The following is a 15,008-nucleotide window of genomic DNA, read 5'->3' as shown; positions in this document are numbered from 1 at the left end:
ATGAGTTGAATAACAAAATTCATCTTTCACAATGCATCCATCTCAGGGGGCGGCCATTTTGCCAGTTGCTATCGAGTAAAGATGACATCACAGTTGCTCAGGGCTCAAGTAACGACCAATCGCGGCTCGCCTGTTTTCTGAAGGAGAGCCATGATCGGTCATTAAAATAATGTGCTTTTGGCTCAACAAAAACTGAGGAACCACCGATTTAAAGCTTCCAGGCCAAACAATGTAGAAATGTACTTATCACAATTGAATAAGTTCAAAACAGTGGAACATTTTGTCTCAGGTGTGTTTATGGAACCAAACATGCCGATGGAATCACTTAAAAGTCCAAATAAAAGTGGTTGGCAAAAGTAGCACGCTGGCGAGATGTAAACATGAAAAAAAGTAAAGAAACACAAGTTAACGGATACATCAGTTCATTACACCGCTACATGGAAGCCAGAGAACCTAAAAGTAACAGTTGCATCGATCCAACTATTTAAGGTCAAATATATACTCGGAAAGTCAGTGCAAATGTAGTCAAGAAGCCATTTGGCAAACACTTATAAAAAGGGACAAAGTGGCAGTTCAAAGTGAGCTCTTGTGAAGTCCTGATGATTATCTATCAAGAATGATCAACAGCAGTCGTAAAGCCAGCTAACTGACAAGCTACAAAAATAATGCCCGCCATTTCTAAAACAACGGGAGTGAAAAATATAAGAATCGAAAATCCTACATCTCGTGCGACAGTCGAGTGAGCATGAGAGCATTGTTTTCGAAATTCCTACTTTGTATGTTTTAATGGGGTCATTGTGAATTCTGCCTAGCCACAAATTACCCTAAAAGGGATTGAGAACAATGTCATCTTAGTCGAAATTATATTTGCAAACTAATCATTTCTCATGTTGTTGCTAGTTCTCTCCGTCCTTTCCCTGATGTTTAGCTGATAGCGCAAGCTAGCAAATTATTGTATACCCCAAAATTGTTTGACTATATGATTAATTATTTGTGTTATCACAATAATTAATTAGCCAATGATTTCACGAGATAAAGGGAAAAAAAACATAACTTTTTTGGGGGTGTAGGTGGACTACTAAATTCATGAAACATGTTATTAACATAGCCTTTGCATAACATTTTATGATGATAGGCATCACGAATGTAATTTTCCTCCAAACAGCAACTCACTTGTGACTTAATCATAAATACGGGCACAAAAAAAAAAAAAGAAAACTCATCCACCTGCCAATTAGCATTTAGTTTCTGTTGCCTGTGGCAGCGAGTGCAAACACCTTTTTCCTGCGCAGCTATGAAAGATGAGGTGCATGAGCGGGGGAGTCTTTGTCTCTCTCTTCCTTGTCCTCCTTTTCCTCTTCCTGGACCAGCTCCTCAGATTCTTCAGCGTCGTCTGTCTCCTCCTCGACCCGGCTCTCGGCCTCAGTGATTTCTGTGCGAGCTCGGCGGCCTTCGCCCGGCGGCTCCTGCTCGTCTAAGGAGAAACCGACGCGGAGAGGTGTCATAAGCAGGCAAGAAGTGTGCGGGTAACAATAGTTGCAGGATACCAAATTTGGAAAAGGTAATCGTCGAGAGGATTAAAACTGAAAATGATTTGCTGTTAGACTTGAGGAAGTGAAGTGTTGGATCAAAGGCAGATGAATACACAATTACATACATTAGTAATACTGTATTTCTATAAATAGTGGCCCAGGGGTGTTTAAAAAATGAACTGTTACTTTGAAAAAGATGGAGGGAGTAATGTTTTTTTTTTCAATCTTACGAAATCATGTCACTGCTTTCACTCTACAGAGTGAAAGTGGAATTTAAAACTAAATAAATAAGGACGACTATGGGAAAAAAATGTTCCATCTCTTAAAACCGATTTTACAATTCAAATATATTTTGTCACACCATTCATAACCTGATGAACGCATTTTTAGACACATGGTCACAGACTCCCAAAGTTATCTTTTAATATTCATTGAGGATTGCTCAGATGAAAGACTGCACATGTGCTTCAGTAGGTGCTGCTGGTTGGGTTCGCAGCAAGCGTCCCAGAACTGACATTTCATTTGCTATCCTTTTTTTTTTTCCTGATGGGTTAAAACAAGAGCTCTCCGTTTAAGGGAGGGGTTTAATATTTAAGGGGACCAACCGGGACACTTCATCTCTTGGAGGAAAATACAGCAATTCAATCCCAGCGAATCATAAAACCCTCAGACTTTGCATCATTACAGAGTTGATCCTCTCTCAGAAAATTCCAATTCCAGGAGGAGCAGGAGGCATCCAAATACTTTTCCAACTACTAATTTTGACTTATCGTGTCCAATCGCTGTGGAGTTCTCATGTTACACTCCTGAGAAGCTCATCATGTAACGGAGATTAACTGGGGGGGGGGGGGACCTAATGGAGTGGCTTGTTGTATAGCCTTCAAACAAAAAGCCCAAAGTTGATCCAAAAAAGAAATAATGACTCCTCCTAAGAATGAAATCCTCTCTGAATGGGTATCAAACAATGACTCAAAATAATTGGAGCACTCAGTAAGCCGTGTCATTAGCGCCACCATCTGGTTGTTCCATCACAGATCAAATCAGTTGAAGTGATAGTTAGATAGAGAATGAGGAACGACGGAAGGAGGAAGAAGTGGGGAATGGGGAGGAGGGACCTGGACTCTGCCGAGCACGATTCTGAGGGTTCTGCTGGACGGGGAAACTGTGGACCAAACTCCACGGCGCCGGCGCCTTGGCTAGAGGCAAGATCACAGCGTTCAAACGCAGCACTCGGCGATGAAGGTCATATGCGCTTGTTATTAAAGCGTGCACGGTATGAAGCAAAATGGGGGTTAGAAGATGGAGGCAGGCGAACACAATGCAGGAGTCCTAAATTTGTACTTTTAACAAAGAGTGACTACATTTCCACCGAGCAGGAACAATCTGCACAATTTCTTTGTTACTATAGATAAATATTGTTTGAAAATATATGAATTAACTCATTCACTCCCAAAGACGTTTTTAAACGTCTTTTCAGACTCGATCCAGAATTGGCTGGTACTGAATGAGAATTAATTAAATAGAACAGAAACGTTAAATTGGGTATTATAAAACAAAGCTATGATGTTGTATTTGCAAGAGATTTCCATATTGTGATTATTTTGTAGCTTTTTAAACTTGAAATGTTTAGAAAATGGGAAAAAAAGAAAGATCACTGAAATGTGTTTTGGTTTTGCTCCTGTGAGTATGTGATTGTATTTACCTCCAGAGGGGGGCGCACTCTCCTCCGTGTCAGCGCCAGAACGCGGTGTCCGTTCTGGAGACAGCACCTCGGTCCGCAGCTTCCTCTCGTAGCTGAATTCCGGAAGCCTGGGAGCCTGCGGACGCGTCTTCCGGGCGGGATTCAGGAAGTAGCAATACGCGCAGCGGAAGGCTAGCGAGACCGACGACAATTATTTATTTTAATTATTTATTTTAACCTTCGCTATCTCATGTTGACAGAGCACAGTGTTAAAAGTTCTATTCTTTTTTTGCCATTATTTCCCCCTTCTTTAACTCTAAAAGTTACGCCTTACATATTGATTGTGTTGTTCATACCTAGGTATTGAAACTCTTCTTTCAGGGCCATGCCATTGTGGGAGAAGCACTGCTGACAGATCAAAGCGTATCTGAGGGTGCGGAGAAGACTAGTTCATTCAAGTGAGCTGGCAAGAACGAGAACGAAACAGCACCACCACGCGGACAACGTGCAGGTTGCTGGTGTACATCCGTGTAGGGCAGGGGTCACCAAACTTTTTGAGAGTGAGAGCTACTTCATGTGTCCTGATTGTGTGAAGGGCTACCAAATTGATACGCGTCTGAAATAACATTTGTACAAATTACATTTAATAATATTAGAACATTAGCTAGCTAGATATATACTGTAGCTAGCTAGTTAGATAGCTAAATAGGTAGCTATAGAATCTATAATACGGCCCATGTTTGCATTTTTAAATCATAATTTCTACGAGCAAATCACAATCCTAGCACTGGCGGGCTACTGGTGTGGTCCTCACGGGCTACCTGGTGCTCGCGGGCACCACGTTGGAGACCCCTGGTGTAGGGCAAGGGGTGTCCCCAACATTTTTTGACCGAAGATCGACTTTTCAAGCTAACCAACATCCCTCGATTGACCCGTTCCCGCGCGTGCACGTATACACACATGCACGCGCACCCCCGCACACACGCATGCCGTGATGAGCAACAGCCATAATGGCCCTTAACATGAACGAAACAGAAAAAAATACAAACAAACACAAGACTGAGTTTGTGAAAAGGAAATTATCACCGTCTCCCCTGATGCAGGTGACGCACTTTTGCAGCGTGTTAAATGCATGAACATCACTGTCGCAGCTCACGTGTACCATTTTAAAATGTTTCTCTTGGCGCTCCAGATTCCCATTCTTTGCCAGTGTCATCAGCGAATTGCAGATGAAATAAACTTTGAACAATAGCAATTATTTTTTTAAACTTCCGATGATACAGGTCAGGCGCCACCGTAAATTAAAGGTGACCTGCTTTTTTATTCTATCTTTTTAATGCTTTTTTGTTAACGTGAAATTGATAGGATGCTTTTTTGCAATGGTAACACAAAATATATAATATTAATAACAAACACACAAATCTTTTCTTTTTTCCCTACATGTCCCCTCGGCTATCACACGATAGCGAACTTGCTGTAGCCTAAGTCATTCATTCATTCATCAATACCTGTTCTGCGGTCCGTCTCCCACCAAGTATTCAACCACTCGGTCCAAAGCGCCCCTCTCTCGGGGCAGAACGGGCCTCGCCAGGGGTGGACCCGGAGGGTGCAGGCCTGGACATCGATATTTACATCATCACGCACGTTATCTCTCCATTTTTGGCCTTGACAGTCATTTCAGTTTACCTAAACCGGGTATAGGGGAGGTGGGGCTTCGGGCTACTACCCCCTGGTGGACAGCGGCGGACAGGGCACCTCTCTCGGGTGGACCGCCTGGAGCTGAGAGAAAGACACATTCTGGAGCGAGAGCAACACTGGCTGAAGACACTGCTACACCTAAGTGGCATGGGCCTTCCAGCGCTAACATACAACAACACAATACACATTCGCTGCACGCGGTACAGTGCACTTCAATTTGCATTTGATCAAATGGTCACAATTGAGGGACTGGAAGAAATCTTGGATGAAAACCTGCTCCAGAGGGCTCGATGAAAATAATTTAGTCAATGCTGAAATAAGGCTGGAACATAGCCAAATATGGGAATATGAAGTGGTCCGAAAGCTTTCCGAATGCACTGTAGTTCATACGCCAAGCTACACATACAATTATTGTGAACAAGTGAATAGCTGCTTGCTGTTCACTCACCGACAGGCGTGGCCCCGGGGCCCGGCGTGGGTCGACCTCCAGGCAAGGGAGTCATCAGCACGGCAGCAGGGGTACCCGGGGGTCTCCCGGCCACTCCACGTTGGCGAATGTCTGACGATATTTGGGGAAAATCAAAAAGCTGATGTTTTTCAAATCTTCCTTGAGGAAGTTTGGGGATTATCACGAGGATCCATTCGCTATTACACCCAATATTATAGGGTTAGGTTATTGCTTTTAAACAATATCTGTACCCTAACATGTCAAATTTGCTGCTTCACATTTGTGCAACACATGAGGCAGGTACCTTGTCCTGGCCTGGGAGTCATCTGAGGTCGCACTGGGGTTGACTCCAGCTCCTAAATAGTTAAAATCAGTGGGCACATATTCAAATGTAATTAAAATAAAAAGGAGGAGGGGATGGGGGGGGGGCACCCACTGCTTTCTTCTTTCCATCTGGGTCAAAGCGTTCCAGGATGAGTTTGGCATTTTTGTATGTCTCCGTTTCCATCACTTCTTCTAACTGCAAACACAAAGCAAGAAAAGTTCAATTCCAGACAGGGACACAATTGTGTGATACCTTTCTTCAAAAAGCCATCCCAGAGAAACGTGGCAAAAGAGACAGGTCAACGAAAGCGTGAATCGGAACAGCTGACGGAAACGTACGATCTTTTTTTTGGTGACCTTCAATTCTTCCAGGATGTCACCTGAAAAAAAAAAAACAATGAGAACGAAATATGTATCAAAAGAGGCATAGCACAGAAAATAGCAGTTTTAATTGTCTACTTACTGTTCCTCTCCGTACGTTTCGAGAAAAGAAAAATGAGCAATTTCCGGATGAACCACACCCTGGAAGAAAGATAAGACGCTCATTGCGGACGAAAAAGCGGACGACATTTCATGACGATGAACTTGGCGTTTACTCACAGCCCCGGATACAGGAAGAAAGGCAGCGCCATGGCTAATCTGCGAAGCCATTGATCAGGCAGGTAGAGGCAATAGACCACCAGAAAGGTCAGCAGGTAGAAGACTGACGAGTAGAGGAGAAGCCGGCCCACCCACAACTGCACACGAAAACACACCCGTGAGAAACAACTAGCACCTCCACAGTTGAACCTCGAGGTGTAGTGGACCTTTTGGAGTCGCTGGTTTTTGGCTCGAAATTCCTCCAGCTCTTTTATCTCCTACAAAGGGGGAAGAGATGGTGGTGAAGGGGCGGGGGGTTAATGGTCATTTTAAGACACCAACAGCAGAGTGCAGTGATTCTCAAAGTGTGGTACGCGGTTGCCCAGGAGTGCAGGGGTGTCAAACTCATTTTTGTCGCGGGCCACATTGGGGTTACGCTGAACTTGAATTTTTATTTGCAAAATGCATTTAAAGTGAATCATGTGGTATGAAATGTACGTTATGTCATTACGGTGGTACTTGGAGGGCCAAGTGGAGTAAAAACTTTTGAGAACCAATGACATAGTGTGTTTGCATCAAAATAAATGGCTTTAAGAATAAACAATGCGATATTTGATCGTTTGTCTCGACAAGTCAGGTGTTCAGAAAGACGACGCGAGAGGAAAAGCAATAAGGAGCCATCACCTTGTCCAGGTTCTCCAGCTGCTCCACTGCGGTTGGTTTTGTCTGCAGGAAATGACACCGAAATACATCAAGGAGATAAGGAAGCTCATGCATCAAAAAGCAGTTTTCATGGACAAGTTCACAAATTTTTTCAATGTTTTTGCTGTCACGGCAGCTGTCACGGCTGCTCTTCCTTCTCTTGAGACTTCTACTATTTTTAAACATAGAAAGCACGAGGTGGTTCCAGAGAATTGTAACTCAAACTAAGGTCTTGCATGACAACATGGCACAGAAATAGATTTAGATATCACTATTTAAGGCTTGTGAGGGGGAACATAGTGGAACCTAAAAAGTGGAACGTCCCCACTTAGGTTGTGTGATTCGTGGACACAATTTGCTGGAAAATATGCTCCTGAGGTCTTTTTGCCATGTCTTTGCCACTAAACTGCAAATTTCCCCAATGTGGGACAAATAAAGGTTATCTTATCTTAATCAGAGCAACAGAAAAGCAAATTAATTTGTCATTTCCCTCACTGGTCATGTTACCCAAGTCTATTTTTTAATAAATGTTCCTGTTGAAATGTTAATCAACTAATTCACCTCATTCAACTTCATACATTCAAGCTACAGTGGCTAAGAAGAAATCTAAAATCATAATTCACACCATTCCCCCTATTTTCTCAATGACTCCGCAATGGCCAAAAGGACATGTAAGTGATTACTAGAGGTGCCATCACAGAAAGCTTCATATTTGTCACCTGTACTGGAAAATGGTCTGTGATTGAAACGCTTGCCTACCTTCCATCGCGAGATCACGGCCCCCATGGCGCCTCTTTGCCGATTCTTTTGGCTCACTGTGGAACAGAAGAAGCAGTGTTCAAGTCGCCCGTTCAGAGTAATTTCAACATGTAATCCTCCTAAAACGATGCTGTGCATACTGCTTATGTATTTAACCACCACCAATTGCCTGCATCGTTATTGAAGGAAAAGCTGATCACAATGGGCTCTGTTGTTGAGGTTTTAAGGAAAAATAAATCTAGGGAATACTAGACTAGTCCAAATAGATGCACATACAGTATACAGTAACATGCAACACTCTGCTCCGTGGTAATTACAGCAAAGCAAATGAATCTCGATCAGTTACTAAAGAAAACAGAGGTTTTCTTAACCACTCAACACTCATCGTATGCCAGCAGCCTGCAGGATAGTTAAACAAGTGCCACCTCATCATTAACATAAATGACAATAGAAGCCCACTAATTGGACACGTGCTACTTGCCAGGATGATACCTACATTAAAACAACCACAAAAAAACATTTACTTGTTGACTTTAGGTACACTGCAGAGCAAAACTCAGGTTTGCTAATTTAGCTGCTTAGCTTCTTCCGCAACAACAGTTGTCACGCAGGCGCAACAAGGACGGGATTTACAAGATTTTTGCTATGATCCAAGGTACTTACATTCGGTGATGTTTGGGGGTTTCAACTATCCAGTCATTTTATGAAAGACGGTGTTACAAATCAAATAGTAGACTTTTTACGTTTCGGTTTGTCTTTGACAGAGCAAATTGACAGAGGGATCTGAGATGCGCGGGGAGATGACGACAGAGGAAGTGGCGGTTGAAGCTACAAAAAAATATATATATTTGCGATGTAGTTTTTCTTCCCAAACAAATTTTCATTTTTGTCAAGATTATTTCCATATAGATTATTTTTATATAGAGGTTAAACTTTACATGACAGAATGAATCTATTGCGTTAAACGGCGCTGAAGGATGACGACAACAATAAGTGGGAGTGTTTTTTTTCCTCCCGACCAACGATCCTTTGCGTTGTCGTTTTGATTCCCCAACACGCTTTTCAACTCCCACTTACGTGTCTGTTCGAAATCAAACAATTAGAATGAGGGAAAGTCGCAAGTACAGTCCTGTACTTAATTTATTCCTCCAGATAATAATTTTCACCGCTAGCTGGGGCTATTTGACTATTTCTTTCGAACCAGCACGTGTACAGTAAGTACATGGGCCACATTCATGGGTTTACACTGCATTCGTGATTTGTCATAATTTAACTGACGGTTTCCCGTTTTCATAGTGTATACTGTCCAGAAGCGTATTTCACACACTAATTGAGGCGTTACAACACACGTTTCATTGTCTTTGGATATCAAAATTCATAGCAGAACCACCTTCCATAAAGCATAGTGGCACGTCCGCTCAGTTGAGTGTGTGTGCGTATGCGCGTGTGCGTGCGACTAAATTGTCGACTAAAGAAATTAACTGATGCTACGCACACGCACTATGGCTCAGACGTGCACTGCATGGCGCGTGTATATGGCGGGAAATTATTACGAATGAATACGTGCATGCATTACGATGCATGTGGCCTTGAGCTTTTTAATGACGCATGCTTCCTGTGCGCGGTGAAGAGTTATGGACGTCATAAAAAGAAAAAGCCTCAAACACTCACACGCGTTTGTGTTGCATCAAATTCACCTCACCCAAACTTTTTTTTTACTCTAACACCCAAACACAGGCACATGCACAATTATCCTGCTTGACTGATCTGTAATAAGGCAGCACACCTCAGCCAAGGCCATGCAATTATAATGCAAATCAGCGCATATTTGCACCCTACTATTACGCATGTTAAAATATGCGCACAGATCCTCATTATTTCAGCAAAGACATTAAGGTACACGCCTGTGTAGCTCCTCTTTATAGCCCTTGTAGTGGGTGAATTAAGAGCAGCCCGCCGTGAAGACATATTTTACACCCGGTAACATGCACGGCCACTTTCAGCCTCATTTGCATGAACAAGACTCATTTGCATGAACCAGATGCAGAAATATGGTGGAATCTTGTCGGCATAGAGCAATCCTTATGTGAAAATAAATTCATATTGAAATAAATATGACTCCATGTCTTCTTCAAGACCATTTTTCATTCAAAATCTTTTTCATTAAAAAAAATCAGGTTGTGTGATTACTTATTTTTAGACAAGTTAAGTCAAATTAAAAAAATTCTTTGTTGTAATTTAATAATGTGGAAGCAAATACATCACAAAAAGAATGCTTCATACAATCACCTTCCTATATAATTAATAATTTTTTATGATTAATTATTATTATTTCTTACATTTTGCATTATTTTATAATTACAAAATAAAACGCAAAAAAATGCGTTTTCAAGTTTAACGAATGGCTAACAGCCTTCTCCCAGCCTTTATTATTTTTCGTTTTAGCAATGAATTAAAGGAGGTGTTGTGAAATGACACAAACACAAGACTGTAGCTAATTGTGAAAATTATCCGGTGGGGGGGGGGTAAAAAAAATAGCTGTGTAAATTGTTGATTATAGCTGATTATCCTTCTCACAAAAACAAAAACATAAGAGTAAAAGGTCATGAGAAATGTTTTTTTAATCCCACAAAAACAATCCTAGAGACTATAAATATGAAGTATTGACGACAGTAGTTTTTGAAAGCTGACAAACCTTGAACCGTTACTTCAAATGTACAAAAGCCCACTTTAAAATGGCTTCATTTTTGGTCGCACAACAGTAAAATGTGGCATACTAACGTAAAAGCTTCCTTTTTTTCTAAGAAAACTGTTAAATGACATATTAAGACATTTTAGTCATGCATGTGCCACCAATGTAGCCGAAATGTTGAATTAAGCGGGTGCTTTATTTCATTCTTATTATTTTTCCTTCAATGTGTGTTATGTTCGCACTTTCGTCTAAAAATAATCACACGCAATTTTATGCATTTTCTGAAAATCCGAATTTGTGTGCGTGTATGTGTGTGCGTGCGTGCGTGCGTGCGTGACTGTCCATTGAGACAATTTACAGTCCACCATTTGTTTGCGTGCATCCCTTGTAAAAAGCGTCTGCTGCACATTTTGTGGCACTTTGGTTCAAAGTCACTTTGTGCGGACGTAGACGTGGAGGGGGCAAGGGGGGTCGTTTATTGGACTTGGCGGTCTTGGTGTGTCAAAATTAACCCGTGGACGACAACAGACGCCGCTGTGAGGACGACAGATGTCCACGTACAAACAAACACTCACGTGCAGCATGCTGCTGTTGGGACTCCAACGTGCAAGGTGAGTGCGAAAAGTAATGAGAATAAAATACCGTAAACAGAAAATGGGGGGGGGGGGGGGGAGAAAAACAAATGTATTAATCTATTTCTTAATGAGGCGTGAGTAGGCTACGTTTGGGCTTACGTACACACACAAAAAAATCACTCGACAGTGGTTTTGACCATTTTAGGCAGACAAGTTGGACATTACAATATCTGAATTTAAAATAAGATTCTTCTTTTCGTTCAAATGTATACTGAAAATGATGGCACAACTTGAGAAACGGGTCGTTTTGCAGTGGTCTGTTCATATTTTCCGAAGTCATACATCTTGTTCTAATCGTGCAACGATGCACTTTATTTCAGATGAGCAAGAAGATATCACATAATCAACAATAATGAAGATGATAATGACAAAAAACATTGAAAAACAATTTTAAGATTCAAGGTAATCTACTTCTGAACCCGAAGTAAGAAAAACTGAAATCAAGAATGAAACAATGAGATCTATAACAATCACATACACATTAGATTAGTTCAACCTTTAAGTGTTTTGTACACGTTCATTGTGATGAACGATGACATCTATTGATTTTTTTTGTTACTTTCTATTATCATTACCTTCTATTACATGTTCAACTATACAACCAATCGAGCAAATCAACCTGTAACATTAAATTAAAAAGGCACATAACACATAGAGCTACTGAATAATTGTGAAATCGCCAAATTCTGCCAATGTACTAGCTAGCTAGGTGCACTAAAACGGGGGAATTTTTAGGCGGCTCGTATAGCTTATCTGTGATGATTCGTTTCCTTTTCGCCGTCGTTGTTAGGTTGCGGCAAAACGATTAAAAAAATTAACATTTAATTTTACCACGTTTCCTTTCCTTTTTGTTTCCTCTCGAAACTACGCCGAATATCAAGTCAATTGTGTCGTCCTTCGTTGCGACGTATTCAGACCGAGGCCTCACAAATGTCGATTTTTTTTTTTTTTCATATTTGCGGTGCAGGTCACGAGGACGATGAGCGTTTTAAAAAAAGACTCATCGATTTGGGCCCAGACGCGCTGCAGGGAATCTCGCAAGAATGCACGCAAAGCATCATATCAAGTTTTCTCAGATTTTCTTCCAAAATAAACAACTCGAACAATTCTCCCGTCATGTTGCGTACAATTTTTCCCAGGCACAGGACACACGATATTCAATACGAGAAAATCCCAAAACAAAAATAAAAATAAAAAGTGTAACGCTCAGTTTTGATTGACAAGGTCAGATAAATAGAACATTGCGGCTGTACAACTGCACTGCATCATATTGACAACTGCTGCTAATATTTTAGCTATGCGTTAAAACAGGAGCCCAAGTCCCGTTATTTGTAGTTACTCACTTTTACAGTGTAGGGACATCCCAAAGCAAACAGTTAAGCGAGGCTGTCATAAATGTGTGTGCGTGTGTGTGTGTGCGCACCAGAGGGTTGTTAAATTTTAACAACAGCGTTACATGCCAAGGTAATGGTCCGTTTTAGTACTGTTGCATGTGTAATGACATCCAAAACAGGTGAAGTTGTTAAAACTAGTTGACCCTGGCCATGATGTCATATGTACTTGTGACATAACCCTGCTCGCCACACACAAATATGACGTCATTTAATTGATACACCAGGCTCGACTTTTGGGAAGGACATTAAAATGTGTCAAAAGAAACCGAAATGTGAGTTTGTTTTACAAATTGTACTGTAATATAGTGCTAATCTGCATTTTTGTCGATGAAAAGATGCATTTGACACCTGCTGAGATTTCCAGGCTGGGACACACATACAGTATATATAGTGAGTTACTTAGTTATTTAGTTAGTTAGTTAACACATAATACAAAATAATGCACCAAAACACAAAATCTGTAAAACTTTGTGAGTGTGGTTGCAAGCATGCACCATGCATCCCCCAAGTGTAAAAAGAAGCCTACTGCTGTTTAATAGTAAAGCGTAAAACCAATAAAACAGCCAGTCCCTGTAAAGTGCAAATAAAAAGGTCTTGTAAATTTGACACACCAGAGAGAAGAGTTTTGTTAAGAAACCTGACAAATTTGAAGTGTATTTTTTTTTTCAAAGTACACAAAACAAAGCATTCAAATTGTTTAAAAAAATGCCCTTGCTCCCAAATGCTGTGGGCGTGGCCATTCTATTTCATCTTTCTAATGCTTACACATGACAACATGTTTGAGCCACAATAGTACATCCATCTGCGTTGCCAGATGGACTTTAGTCATATTGTATCATAATTGTAAAAATAAATAAATGAAAAATCAAGCAACAACAATCTTAATTATGATAAGAAGGGAAGACTTGGATGGTTAATGTGGGGGGGGGGGTAGCTTCCTGTTGTTTATATTTCTTCTCTAAACAGCCCTTCTTTTTGTAAAACAAACCCCAAAAAAACCACAAGAAAAAGCTAAACACAGAATTGATCCTTTGAACTGACCTCTTAATAGGTATACACTGGCAACTACCCAAAATTAATTCGGAGTACACACATACACACACACACACACACACACACACACACACACACATACACGCACACACGTATAAATGAGCCCCTAATGCTGGTTTTGCTGATCAACACGAAATTTGGCAGTCATGTCTCTCTTTACAGGACTGTGTTAATCATATTAAGTTAATCATTTTAAATCATTTAAATTTATCTCAAAGACCCTTGACTGAAATTGAACAGGAAGTCGGCCATTTTGGTTTGAGGCAGCCATTTTGTGCAAATGCCAGAGTGTCTCTACAATATTTTAGTGAACTCTTTACTATGAAATTTTCCTAAAAAATAATTAAATCAGAATCAGTAATACAGGTAATTGACAGATTAGGTGATAGTAAATAGATTTTTAGTGTATGGCAACAAATGTGGCATAGAGCATGGCGCAGGACTCTCAATGAAAAAAATTAAGTGCTCTCAAAAGTTCAGAAGACTCAGCCCCTGACATGACTTTCGCAATGTACCACAAAATTGGATATACCACAAAATTGAGTGTAAAATGTCAATCATTACAAGACCAGAGGGGGTTGGTGACACTATATTTATTTCTACTTTTGTACACCCACCTCTGAATAAGATGTGTTAAAAATTCTCAAATACCCATTCCTGAAACTGAACAGGAAGTTGGCCGTCTGTCACTTTTCCCTTATTCGCATCCGAAACTGGAGAATTTTGCATATTACATAGCATGGATACCACAAACACCTGCAAAAAAAAAGGATTAAGTGACAGCTGGAGAGTTTTCCCATCAGAGCGACTTGCATTCCAGCCAGGATGCTGTGTGACGTGAAAAATCCTCCTCAGACTCATGCAACTAATACGCGCCGTAAATCATTGAGAAAAGACAAAAGACGTACCTTTTCCCGCTGTCAAGTGACCAGTTCAACTAAATCCGGGATTTATTGCTGTATTTGCCCCTCAGCTGCTTTATTAAAGGACTGACCCTAGTATGTAAGGCAGCACCACCGGTAGCAATTTAATGAGGTGCCACATGCCACTAGCTGCTGTTAGCGCCATGCTAATCAGCCAGATGAGAAAATGCTACACTAGTGTGAATGTAATCACTTACCGGTGCTAAGCTAACTGTTTATTTTGTTGCTTTTATCTGCAGTTAACTTTTTTGTTGCACTTTTATGTCTTTGTTTTATGCCGTATGGTCTTTTTATGTACTGAGGACCACAACGGAAATACGCCCTTGGGCTTCATTGTGTTTTTATCCTCAGTGATACTTGACTGCATGTCGAAAAGTGCAAATGTGCTCTTTTTGGTCTTATCAACCCCCACCGCCACCACACAAAAAAGGATCTACTGAAAAACAGACAGAAGAAAGGCAAGGGGGTCAACTTGTCAAGATGATACAAAGAAAAGCCCGGAATGCTATTGGTAGAGGTGGAAGTTAACAGCTGATCAGGTGCAAAGGGCTAGCTTTTCACAGCAAACCCTCGCTAGATAGCATTTAG

At 40.9% G+C, this 15,008-nt stretch overlaps 1 protein-coding gene across 2 annotated transcripts; it reads right to left on the bottom strand.

The window, feature by feature from the left end:
• Positions 1-278: 278 nt before the first annotated feature.
• lnpk (lunapark, ER junction formation factor) lies at positions 279-8,550 on the bottom strand. Of its 2 annotated transcripts, XM_052080019.1 has the most exons (16): positions 8,387-8,550; positions 7,724-7,779; positions 6,947-6,988; positions 6,490-6,540; positions 6,284-6,420; positions 6,147-6,205; positions 6,023-6,063; positions 5,796-5,879; positions 5,664-5,715; positions 5,360-5,470; positions 4,900-4,992; positions 4,722-4,827; positions 3,570-3,640; positions 3,235-3,405; positions 2,648-2,728; positions 279-1,474 (listed from the first exon to the last, which is right to left on the bottom strand). In XM_052080019.1, exons 2-16 carry the CDS (start codon positions 7,748-7,750, stop codon positions 1,293-1,295), a joined length of 1,308 nt encoding a protein of 435 aa, XP_051935979.1. In that variant the 5' UTR covers positions 7,751-7,779; positions 8,387-8,550; the 3' UTR covers positions 279-1,292. The 2 variants fall into 2 exon arrangements, with proteins under 2 accessions (XP_051935979.1, XP_051935980.1); XM_052080020.1 differs by lacking the exon at positions 2,648-2,728.
• Positions 8,551-15,008: the final 6,458 nt, after the last annotated feature.

The sequence above is a fragment of the Hippocampus zosterae genome, chromosome 11 (assembly GCF_025434085.1).
Source record: "Hippocampus zosterae strain Florida chromosome 11, ASM2543408v3, whole genome shotgun sequence".
Lineage (NCBI taxonomy): Eukaryota > Metazoa > Chordata > Actinopteri > Syngnathiformes > Syngnathidae > Hippocampus > Hippocampus zosterae.
The sequence above is the reverse complement of the archived record's forward strand: the minus strand, read 5'-3'. Positions and strand labels throughout refer to the sequence as shown.